The sequence below is a fragment of the Poecile atricapillus genome, chromosome 8 (assembly GCF_030490865.1).
Source record: "Poecile atricapillus isolate bPoeAtr1 chromosome 8, bPoeAtr1.hap1, whole genome shotgun sequence".
Lineage (NCBI taxonomy): Eukaryota > Metazoa > Chordata > Aves > Passeriformes > Paridae > Poecile > Poecile atricapillus.
The window spans coordinates 14,665,054-14,675,578 of record NC_081256.1 but is presented as its reverse complement, the minus strand read 5'-3'; the positions used below and the strand labels follow the sequence as shown (position 1 = coordinate 14,675,578).

The following is a 10,525-nucleotide window of genomic DNA, read 5'->3' as shown; positions in this document are numbered from 1 at the left end:
GCTCAATGGGGTGAGTGTGGCTGTGCAGGGAGCAGTGACGCCGTGCCCAGCCCTCAAACCCTTGACTACTGCCAAGCTGTGCCCAGCTGTGGCCTCTCCTGTGTTTCTTCTCCTTGTGCTTTTGGTCAATTATGAAACAGCAGCTGAAGAGGATCTGGCATGCACCCAGGTGGCCAGGAGGGCCAGTAGCAGCCTGTCTGGCCTGTATCAGGAATAGTGTGGCCAGCAGGATCAGGGCAGTGATTGTCCCCTGCACTTGGCACTGGTGAGGCCACGCCTTGAGTGCTGTGTCCACTTCTGGGCCCCTCAGGAAGGACACTGAAGTGCTGGGATGTACCCACAGAAGGGTCTGGAGCACAAGTCCCATGAGGAGCGGCTGAGGGGGCTGGGGGTGTTTGGCCTGGAGGAGACTCCAGGGTGACCTTTTCCCGCTCTACAACTCCCTGTCAGGAGGCTGAAACCTGGTGCGCGTCGGGCTTTTCTCCCAGGCCGTGACAGGACGAGAGAACGTACTGATAGAACTCATACTCTCAAACTGTGCCAGGGGAGTTCAGGATGGACAGCAGGAGGAATTCACAGAAAGGGTGATTAGACACTGGAAGGGATTGCCCGGGAGGTGCTGGAGTCACCGTCCCTGGAAGTATTTGAGGAAAGCCTGGACGTGGCGCTCCGTGCCGTGGTGTGGCTGACACGGTGGTGTTGGGCCGCGGCTGGACTCGGTGATCCCGGAGCCATTTCCAGCCTCATTGATGCCGGGATCCCGTCAGTTTCAGCCGGCGCGGGGCGGGCGCTGCGCATGCGCGCCGGGCTCCCGCTGCGGCGCCTCGTCCGCGCGCCGCGCGCCCCCTGCTGGTGCGGCGTGAGGGGCCGGGGCCGCCATGGTGGCGCGGGCGCTGTGGGCGCTGCTGGCGGCGCTGCGGGCGGGCTGGTGCCTCCTGCCGCAGAGCGGGTACCTGCACCCCGACGAATTCTTCCAGGCACCCGAGGTCATGGCAGGTAAGGCGTGCGCCCGGGACGGGGTGGCCCCGCACGGGCTCGAGGGGATGCGCAGCGGCGCGGCCACGACCGCCGTGTCCCGCATCGCCGGCCAGGCGGATGTACCCGAGGGATCCCGCTCTGTCACACAGCGAGTCCCGCAAGCTGGGCACGAGAGGAGCAGCAGGGCTGGTCGGGTGGATGGGTTCCTGCTCTGTGCTGTCCACTGCGAGTGGCGCCTCGAACCACATCACTGTGACAGGCTTCTCGATGCTTTGTAAAAATGAATGGTACGCTCCTAAAAATGTCAAGGTTGACACCAGTTTCAAAAGTTTAGGAGCTGCTCTGTAGTGTGATACCTCTTATACTAAGTAGTATCCCTGATGCTGAATTACTTAATAAAATATATTATCTATGTATGTATTTTTCTCTTCCTTTGTAGGAGATATTTTAAACCTACAGGTCTATTATCCTTGGGAGTTCCTTTCCAGCTCTCCTTGCAGAACAGTTGTTTTCCCATTAATGACATCAGGAATTACGTACTGGCTGATCAAGTCTTTGCAGCAATTGGACATATGTTCAAGTTGCATCAACAGCTACACTCTCCTTGTATCTCCTCGCCTGCTCTTTACAATCTTTTCTTTCATACTCGACTATAGTGTTTATCGATTGGCCTCTTTCTGGGGAGCAGATCCGTGGAAAGCGCTGGTACTTCTCGCTGGATCATATGTCACGCTGGTGTTTTATACAAGAACGTTTACCAACACACTCGAAGGACTTCTCTTTGCTCTTCTCATGGTACTGGTTTCTTCAAAGAAGCCTAGTGGCAGCTCAGCAGAGCCTACAAGCACCTCTCTCATAGGGGTCATAACAACTGCTGGGTTTTTCAACAGGCCAACCTTTCTGGCATTTGCTCTAATGCCCCTGCTTTACTGGGCCGGTTTAATTGTTGACTCTCAGAAGAGCATTAAAACTCTCATAAATCACTTTTTGAAGTTTATCCTATGTGCATGTTTTACCGCTTTTGTTTTCATAACCGCTGACACCTTCTATTTTACCTCCGTGAGCTTAGACAACCTCTACAGCACTAACAAGAGCAGCCTATTTGATGTAATAGTTCAATTACATGACAAAATGGTAGTAACCCCCTTCAATTTTCTCAGCTATAATCTTAATCCTCATAATCTTGCACTGCATGGAACTCACCCGCGAGTTACACATTTTACAGTCAACGGAGTAATGCTCTTTGGGATCTTACATATTCTGGCCATTGGTGCGGGCTTTAAAATGCTAAAGAAATACGTCCATCAGTTAATGCTGGTCAGATGGTGTTACCATGGGCCTCCTGGGTTGTTGTATTCCGAGGGCAGTCCAACATTGCTGCTGTTTTATTTTGTGCCTTTGGCATTTCTCTCTCTGTTCAGTCACCAGGAGCCTCGGTTTCTCATCCCTCTCATCCTGCCATTGGTCCTGCTCAGCGCGTCACCAAACAGAGCCGTAAAATGGAAACTCCTCATTGTTCTGTTCAACCTTCTGGGGGCACTTCTCTTTGGATGTTTACACCAGGGAGGGCTCATTCCCTGTTTGTTTCACTTGGAGCAGCTCATCCATTCTCCAGCGTCCTCAAGCCATCCGCAGCACTACACTCTGCTCTTTGCGCACACCTACATGCCTCCAAGGTCTCTGCTCAATATCAAGCAGACAGATATGCATGTGGAAATCATTGACATGGCTGGGGCTGGAGAAGAAACCCTTTGCCAGACAGTAGAGCAGCGAGCAAGCAATTCTACCTGCAGCAACTGTCACATCTTTATTGTAATCCCTGGTACAGTCAGAGCCACAATTACAAAATGTGGTGTCTCATTCAAGAACGAGACTTTGATATTTCCTCACTTATCAATGGAAGACCCACCACAAATACCTGTCCTATCCAGTGGAAATTGGAGGAGTCAGTTAGGACTTTACATCCTTGAGCTAAACAGAGATCATCAGACCCTTTAGATTTTAGGAGAACAAAGTTTTAGTCTTTTACCTCATTTGGGTGCTGTCTGATGGTGGCGTGAGACGTTCCTCTTTCATACACCCACCTTTCAGCACCAGCAGTGGTGCTGGGAGCTTTCCAGCATCTCTTTATTCCCATTCCTCATGCTCTTAGGGTAGCCAGTTCTGGATAGAACCTGCTTAAAATTGGACTTACTCAGCCCTGTGGTGTTTTATATGAACTTTTGTAATTCTCCTGATGAGAGAGGATGAAATCAGAGCCCACCAAAACTGTGATTGAAGCTTAGCTGTTTCCCTGAGATTTATTTTTGAAAGCTCTTTTAATCTCTGACAGGGTTTGGGGACTGTGGGGCATTTACTGATAATAGGCATTAATTCAGCTGCTGAAGAGAGGTTACAGGGTTAGACAAAAGCTCATTTGACTCAGTAATCTTTTATTTTATGTTCTTAAAAATTCATTAGACCAGATGGCAGTCACAGTACTGTACCACTGCCTTGGGTGGGTCTGTCTTGAAAAATCCCCAGCACTGATCTGGCAGAATTCTGATTTAGAACATGGAGGATGCTTCAGCCTAAGTACTTGTGCTAAATCCTAAAATCCAAGCTTTGCCTCTTTAGCCTTCCTTGCCACAGTTCCATCCTCGTGAATGTGCTACTCACGTACCGCCCCGGGCAGCTCGGGAGGGCAGCACTGTGATGGCATTAAGCGCGTGCGGTGTTCTGCGGCTGCAGCTCGGGCACTCCTTCCCTTGTGCGCTCCTGCCACTCGTCTCGTAGCTGTTGCTGCTCTGTCATGACTGTCACCCCAGCAGAGCACACGGCAGGTCCTGTGGGAGCTGGATCGAGGACCTGTGCAGACAAAGCAGGTAACTGGGAGGCATTCAATCCTTTGTGCCACTGGACCAGAAGCATCTCTGAATGGGCTCAGCAAAGCCCTCTACAGTTCTGCTGCTGCGCAGGGAAGGCAGCCTCGAGGGAGGAGCAGCATCCCCTGTGCCCCCTCCTAGTGCACTAACTGCTCCCCATTAAATCAGCTCAGTGGGAATGACAGCTCTTATCCTGGTTTTCTGCTGGAGAGCAGTCTCTTTTCAAACCAGACCAACAACTGGGCTTCAGCTGACAATGATGTATATGCTCAACAGCACAGCATGACCTACAATTTTTGGTTTTCCCTACATGAACTTCTGGATCCAAAACATCCTGACTTGCACATGCGTTGTAGATCAGTTGAGAGTAGAGAGTTGCCTCTCTCTGAAACAAATCTGACACTTGAATTATTTCTGCTCACAAAGGTGGTAATGCTTTTGGCAGTTCTTCACCCACAGAACCTTACATAAGGTCTTAAGAGCCAGGTTTTCAACAGTGACAAGGATAATACAGATTGATGCCAGGCTCTAAGGCATAAACTAGGAAAAATGAATGTGTGAATTTGCCTGTCTTTTCCAAACTATAGGAAAATATGTATGGCCTGGATGTTTAGGGAACATAGCTCTTGTTCTCTTGTAAAGAATTTTGCCATGTGTTCTCTGTATGTTCATCCCCACATCCTTCATTCCTCACTGCTGGCCTGTCTGTAAATTAAAGGTGTGTGTCTGGGGGGAGGCAGGGAGAGAGAGAACGTGCCTGTGCGTACTGATGACTCACAAAGTAGTGTAAGTAGTTGTGAAAGCATCATGACAGCAAATGTATTTTCCAAGTTATTTTTCTTCTTGGTCTCTTACACTGGGATGACACAACCATGTGCCACAGCTGGTACTCCATATCCTGTTTCCCATTTTCAGCTTGCTTAACTTAAATCTTGACTTTCATAAAACTTATGAATTCTGGCAGTCTGAGTGGGGTACATTTTGAAATTCTTTGGGGATGTAACGGAGCACCACTCCCATGGGATGATGACTTCTCTACCACTGCACAGGTAACCTGCAGAGAGCCAGCAAGAGAACCTGGACTACAAATACCAGCTCAGATTAACAATATACTGCTTTTGTCTTTCCAGCCAGACTTTTGAATTTACACTGTAGACGCAGTTTCTCCATCCATGCACACCTTTGTTGCTGGAGGTATAATTTTACCAGCAATGCAGGAAGCTGTATCAAAATGCAATGTTCTTCTCAACTATGATGATACAAAGAATGGAAATGACCCTCCCGTTAACTGAGCCTCTACTCAGCTGGACCAAACAGTGAAACATGCTCTGAAGGAAGGTTAATTGCTGTTGCGTTGTAGATGTCATCAGATACAGCATCTTAAGCAAACCTGCCCAATGCATTACACATGATGGATGCATCCTTTTCCATTATATAGCTGTATTTCCATTTATATGTAGGGTGGTTCTATTGGTCGTTTTTTTCCCTGTAAACCCTTCTTGCTACAACAGACTTCAGGTGTGCTTTTAGGATAGCTACTGAATCCCTTTTGCCTCCTGTAAGATATCCATTATCCTGTCCATCGTCAACACTTAAAACCCTTTTTGTAACAAAACTGTATCAAATATAGAGTATTACACTTGTATACACAGATATTGTTACAGGTACTTCCGTGAGAACTGTGATTTTATTTCAAGTTTCTTATTGAGCATTTATAGTGACAACCTTCACAGCATTGTAGGTGATTATAAAGTGAGTCTGCTTGTTCCTGAGACCCATGGAACGTGTATACTGTCTCTGAAATGGAAATCCATGAAACCGATGAGGAGCAGCTTCCCGTGTTCATGCTTTCCCGAGGAGTCGCTCCAGGCCATGCGATATGAAACGCACCGTCCAGTCCGCAGCTCGCCATCAGCCCGGGCACCGCCCGGGGTCCTTCACCCGCCGGTTCCAACGCGCTCCGTGCGCTCGGCGCAGGGAAGCGGCGGCGGTTCCCGTCTCCTCCCAGGCGCTGTCCGCAGCTGCCTCCCGCTCCAAGCTGCGATCACGGCGCTGATCCGGGGCGGCCGCCGCGGCCCGGCCCGCGCGGCCACGGCCAGCCCCGCGCGCGGGCGCCGTCCTTGAGCTCGGCGAGGAAGGCGTCGCGCAGGCGAAGCAGGCGCGGGGCCAGGTCGCGCTGGCCGCGGGTGAGGGCGGTGGCGGTGAGCCGGGCGGCGGCGCGGATGGGCCGCGACTCCGACAGCCGCTCCACGAGCCGCGGGCTGGAGAGCAGCAGCCGCAGAGCCCGCAGCAGCGCCATGGCCGCCGCTCTCGCGAGACCACGCGCCAGAGCGCCCCCACACGCAGGGTGCCCCGCGGCTCTCGCGAGAGGTGCTGCACACACCCCCCCCCACTTCCGCCGCGCTCGCGAGAGCCGCGTACCGGCTCGCCATTGGCTGCGCGCCCGGCGGCCGCGGGGCGCGTGCGCGGGGCGCGGGAAGGCGCTGAGGCGCGGTTGGGTCGGGTAGTGGCCGATCGTCCTGTGCCGTGCCGTGCTTTGCCGTGCCTTGCCTTGTATTGCCGTGCCGGCCTCGGCCGGGCCGCGCAGCGCCGCCATGAGCTCCGGCGGGACGCTAAGCATCCTGCGCAGCGATTCCTACGCCGAACTCAGCCAGTACCGGGACCAGCATTTCCGGGTGAGCCGGGGGCGGGCGCCGCGCAGTCCGGCCGGGCCGGGCCGGGCCGGGCCGTGAGGTAACGCTGTGTCCTTGCGGCCCAGGGGACGCGGTACGACCAGGAGCGGCTGCTGCGGAAGAGCTGCACACTGTACGTGGGGAACCTCTCCTTCTACACCACGGAGGAGCAGATCCACGAGCTCTTCGGCAAAAGCGGCGACATCAAGAAGGTCATCATGGGGCTGGACAAAGTGAAGAAAACCGCCTGCGGCTTCTGCTTCGTGGAGTATCCTTGTGCGAGGCGACAGGAGCGGTCAGGGTGTGGGTGAACTGCTCTGTATTGCGGGCTCTGAGTCATGGGGAGGTTCTCCGAGGATAAAAGTAATCCTTTGCTGAAGCGTCTGTGGGAGACCGTGGCGAGAGAGAGCAATGCTGGGCTCACGGTTGGACTTGATCTTACAGGTCTTTTCCAACCATGATTCTATAGTATACATTTCATGTCGACCAGGGCTAGCAGATTGCTTTCATTTTGATACTTTAACCCAGATATCTTTTAGGTATTTGACATCTGCAGTAAATTCGTGTGCACCATACCGAGAAAAAAAAGGTCTCTCCTTTCATACAAATACACATGTAAAGTTTCTGTTGGCTTCTTTCATGCCTAACGTGTGACTTCATTATGTGCACATTTCTGAGGATCATTCTGTTACTGGTTTCAGTAAACTCACCAGAAAGGTGAAAGTTTGCAACAAGAACGGAGCATACCTGGGGCTTCCCACTTGGTAGTAGTAGAGCTTTGTTCTGTTACATGTCAGCATGATTGACAAACTTAATTCAATGTCTGTATTTTTAATGCTGAATTGCTGCATGTTCCTCCCTTTTACTGGCAGTTTTCTTAGCAAGTGTAGCTTCATAAAGGTGGTTCAAGCAAAGACTTGGTTTTGTAGCCCATTTGATATTGTTCTTTTTCCCATGTGGTGAAAATAGAAGTCCATTTTTTCATTAACTTATTCCTAAGGTATTATGCCAGAGGAGATGCTGAAAATGCAATGCGATACATCAATGGGACCAGACTTGATGACAGGATCATAAGGACAGACTGGGATGCAGGATTTAAGGAGGGTAGGCAGTATGGCCGTGGAAGATCAGGGGGACAGGTAGGTTGTCATACAGCCTGGGATTTTAAGGGAATGGTGACTTTGCCAAATTTCTTGGTTTTGAATGAGCACAGAACAATTTCAAAAATAGCAGCTTAGGAGTCATTGTTGAAGGTAACAATGGAAGACCAATGGCAGTATAATCCACTAGAAATAAATAACTCTTCCATAAATTTCACTAAAAGTACTTGCAGAAACAGCTCTTGGCTGCTTGGGGAGATAATGCTTTTAAGTAATCCCAGAAAATGTAAGGGGCTGTCAGGAGCACACAGGACAGCAGGAGGTTTACCCCAAGTGGAGCAGGTGGCAGTGGCTTGTATTGCCAAAGCACAAGGCTGGCCATCCTTGCTTGTGCTGCGTTGATTAGAGAGGCCCCAGACACAAGGAAAGAGGAGGTTGGTTTATGCTGGTTTGGGTTTCTGCATGATGCACTTCACCTTCTGGTTGGTCAGTCAGCTCCATGTGGCCACTTAGTGTTGTGATGTCAGTATGACTGTATTCTGATGGCGTAACAATTTTTGAGAAATTGTTTTTCCTTGTCTTTTCTGGGCTTCCCTTTCTCCCTCCTTCGTTAGGTCCGAGATGAGTATCGGCAAGACTATGATGCTGGAAGAGGTGGCTATGGCAAAACTGTTCAGTGCCAGTGACTCCTCAGCTTCACAAGAGAGCCAAATCTGCATTGTAAATGTCCCCAGGCACAAAGCAGGTCTGTTGCACACAACCCACAGAAACTCCTATCCACGTTCCTGTGAGCACATCCTATGTTCAATACCTCTTCTGTTTTAATACCAGGATCCAAAGCATTGCAGAGAACCTGGGAGCAAGGCTTTAAGCATTAGAAAGCTGAGGCTTTGGTCTCAAAATGCTGCTATAACTTACTGAAATGAGCAAAAATGTAACGTTATGGTGCTTTTTTTTTCTCTGACAAAACTTGATTATTCTACTGGGTTTTGTTTACATTGGTATCACAGGGTGGTGAGCAGTGATAAAGGATGATTCATGGATGTTTCACAGATAAAGGCAAAAGGCAAAGAGCCTGAAAAGAAAGTGGAATGTTCAGGGAAATTTTTCAATTTCTAGGGAAAACTTTTAAGTTGCAGATTTTCTGGGGTTACTGGGCTAGCATCCTTTTTTGCTGGTGCTGTTCCTAGAACATTTACATGAACAGCCATAATGAAACAAATCAGATTGAGTTCAGGAATCATGAAGTGAGAAGCAGCCGAGCAGAGAGCCCAACGCAGACCTCTGCTATCTTCTATGAAGGATAATTGTAATTGCATGACAAGAGAAGAGCAAATACAAGAATTACAGTACAATTATCTCACAGTTTGAGTATTAGTATTTTATCCCATCTGGTAGCTCTCTACAGCCTTAATATTTGAGGGCAGTATCTTCCCTGTGCCTGTAAGAGTTGCATGAAGCCAAGTTATCCCCAAAAGCTGTTTGAGGAACTGAATTTATAATGAGAAAGTTTCTTCCCAAAATAGGTTTTGTATTTGAGAAATTTGATTTCAGACAACTTAAAAATAGAAACAGAAGAGTTTTGGGAGGAGCCTTGCTTTCTACCGAGCATGTGATAAGAATAGTAAAAGAATTTCAGGATTGTGTAGCTTGTTGTGTTTTGGTTTTTCTCCTTCCCCACTGGATCCTGTTCATACTGCTTGTTGATGTGATGGAATTTTGATGTACTGCAGACGTTGGTTTAAAAAAATGTGATCCCAAGATCAATGAGATTGACCTGCTGAAACAAAATAATTTAAAAAGAACTGTTACAGGGCTTTGGAATTTCTTCATAGACTTCAGAGTTCCATGCAAGTGGCAATTTCTAAGGTTTTGTGTAAATACCTTGTAGTCCATGACTCCTTACAGACTTTCAAAGGTGTGCAAAAGTTGATTTTTACTCACTGAAGTAGGAAATTGTAGGAAATTTTGAATTGTTTTCTTGCATACAGTTAATCACAACTGTTTCTGTAAATTGGAAGACAAGTGAGATTGAGCAACTCCTTAGGAAGTGTGGGTTTGAGGTTTTTTGGCATGTAGAGTAAAACTAGACTTTTGGAATCACTTCTTGCTGGTCTGCAAATAAGCTTTGAACAAAGTTACGTTTTCCAATATAGTACATTTGATGATGAGTTTACAGTCTGTAATCTGCTCTAGAACACTGCTGAAGTTATTTTTCATTGTATCAATTTTGTATAAAAAATGTTACCAAGAACTCTAAAGTCACTTTCTTTTAAATAAAGCGGCAATATGAAAATGGTTTGTTGCTGTATTCAGACTCTTGGTCACGTCCTTTGTTTTGGTCTCTTTTAAGATGAAAGGAATGAATATTCTTTCCCTTTGACTGGATTTTCAGTCTTGTTCTGTTCTTACCTGGATTCTGAAAGGTGTTTGGTTAATGCTCTTTATTCTGGTGTGAATTTCTTTGGATTACAGGACAGAAATTGTTTATTGATAGTGAAGCAAATGTGAAAGTCTTCAATGTGTAAGAAGTGATCTTCAAGGTGACCTTCCTTATAAAAATGAGGTTTAAAATGATTTTTTTATTGTAAGTACTGTCAGTACTTCTCAAAAAGTCATTCTCAAGTGAGATGAAGGTGGTAATAGTATTGTCACAACAATCACTGTTCTTTGCTGCTTATATGAATAGGTCTGTAAAGAGTATGTTTTAAAGTGAGATTTTCTGTTTTGAGAGGTACCAGTCACAGTGGGATTTAAAAACAAGATACATCATGTGAACTCTTAGAATCTCAAAAGTTCGTATAAAGGAAGTTGAATGTAGTTTGATTGTTGCCTTCCCGATTGAAATTGGATCTGCTGAACCTAGTGCTTGGTGAAAGGAGCTGAATCAAGTCTTTGAAAGTACTCTGGA

General features: G+C 47.9%; 3 protein-coding genes across 5 annotated transcripts; 2 read left to right on the top strand and 1 right to left on the bottom strand.

Moving 5' to 3' along the window:
• Positions 1 to 597: 597 nt before the first annotated feature.
• PIGZ (phosphatidylinositol glycan anchor biosynthesis class Z) lies at positions 598 to 4,196 on the top strand. Its single transcript, XM_058844091.1, has 3 exons — positions 598 to 996; positions 1,418 to 2,059; positions 2,117 to 4,196. The coding sequence occupies exons 1-3, from the start codon at positions 879 to 881 to the stop codon at positions 2,974 to 2,976; spliced, it is 1,620 nt and encodes a 539-aa protein (XP_058700074.1). The 5' UTR covers positions 598 to 878; the 3' UTR covers positions 2,977 to 4,196.
• Positions 4,197 to 5,510: 1,314 nt separating this feature from the next.
• NCBP2AS2 (NCBP2 antisense 2 (head to head)) lies at positions 5,511 to 6,186 on the bottom strand. Its single transcript, XM_058844086.1, has one exon. The coding sequence runs from the start codon at positions 6,139 to 6,141 to the stop codon at positions 5,887 to 5,889; it is 255 nt and encodes an 84-aa protein (XP_058700069.1). The 5' UTR covers positions 6,142 to 6,186; the 3' UTR covers positions 5,511 to 5,886.
• Positions 6,187 to 6,298: 112 nt separating this feature from the next.
• On the top strand, positions 6,299 to 9,913 carry NCBP2 (nuclear cap binding protein subunit 2). 3 transcript variants are annotated; one of them, XM_058844089.1, is made up of 4 exons: positions 6,299 to 6,517; positions 6,637 to 6,782; positions 7,515 to 7,653; positions 8,229 to 9,913. In XM_058844089.1, the coding sequence occupies exons 1-4, from the start codon at positions 6,437 to 6,439 to the stop codon at positions 8,298 to 8,300; spliced, it is 438 nt and encodes a 145-aa protein (XP_058700072.1). In that variant the 5' UTR covers positions 6,299 to 6,436; the 3' UTR covers positions 8,301 to 9,913. The 3 variants fall into 3 exon arrangements, with proteins under 3 accessions (XP_058700072.1, XP_058700071.1, XP_058700070.1); XM_058844088.1 differs by having other exon boundaries at positions 6,601 to 6,782; XM_058844087.1 differs by lacking the exon at positions 8,229 to 9,913 and having other exon boundaries at positions 6,601 to 6,782; positions 7,515 to 8,222.
• The last annotated feature ends 612 nt before the right edge of the window (positions 9,914 to 10,525 follow it).

Excerpts from the sequence above, each read along its gene's own strand:
- PIGZ (XM_058844091.1), top strand. The coding sequence starts at position 879 with ATGGTGGCGCGGGCGCTGTGGGCGCTGCTGGCGGCGCTGCGGGCGGGC. Across the intron at positions 997-1,417 it reads GGCACCCGAGGTCATGGCAG|GAGATATTTTAAACCTACAG; the intron begins GTAAGGCGTGCG and ends CTTCCTTTGTAG. Across the intron at positions 2,060-2,116 it reads GAGCTTAGACAACCTCTACA|TAACCCCCTTCAATTTTCTC; the intron begins GCACTAACAAGA and ends ACAAAATGGTAG.
- NCBP2AS2 (XM_058844086.1), bottom strand. The coding sequence starts at position 6,141 with ATGGCGCTGCTGCGGGCTCTGCGGCTGCTGCTCTCCAGCCCGCGGCTC.
- NCBP2 (XM_058844087.1), top strand. The coding sequence starts at position 6,437 with ATGAGCTCCGGCGGGACGCTAAGCATCCTGCGCAGCGATTCCTACGCC. Across the intron at positions 6,518-6,600 it reads ACCGGGACCAGCATTTCCGG|GGGACGCGGTACGACCAGGA; the intron begins GTGAGCCGGGGG and ends CTTGCGGCCCAG. Across the intron at positions 6,783-7,514 it reads TGCGGCTTCTGCTTCGTGGA|GTATTATGCCAGAGGAGATG; the intron begins GTATCCTTGTGC and ends CTTATTCCTAAG.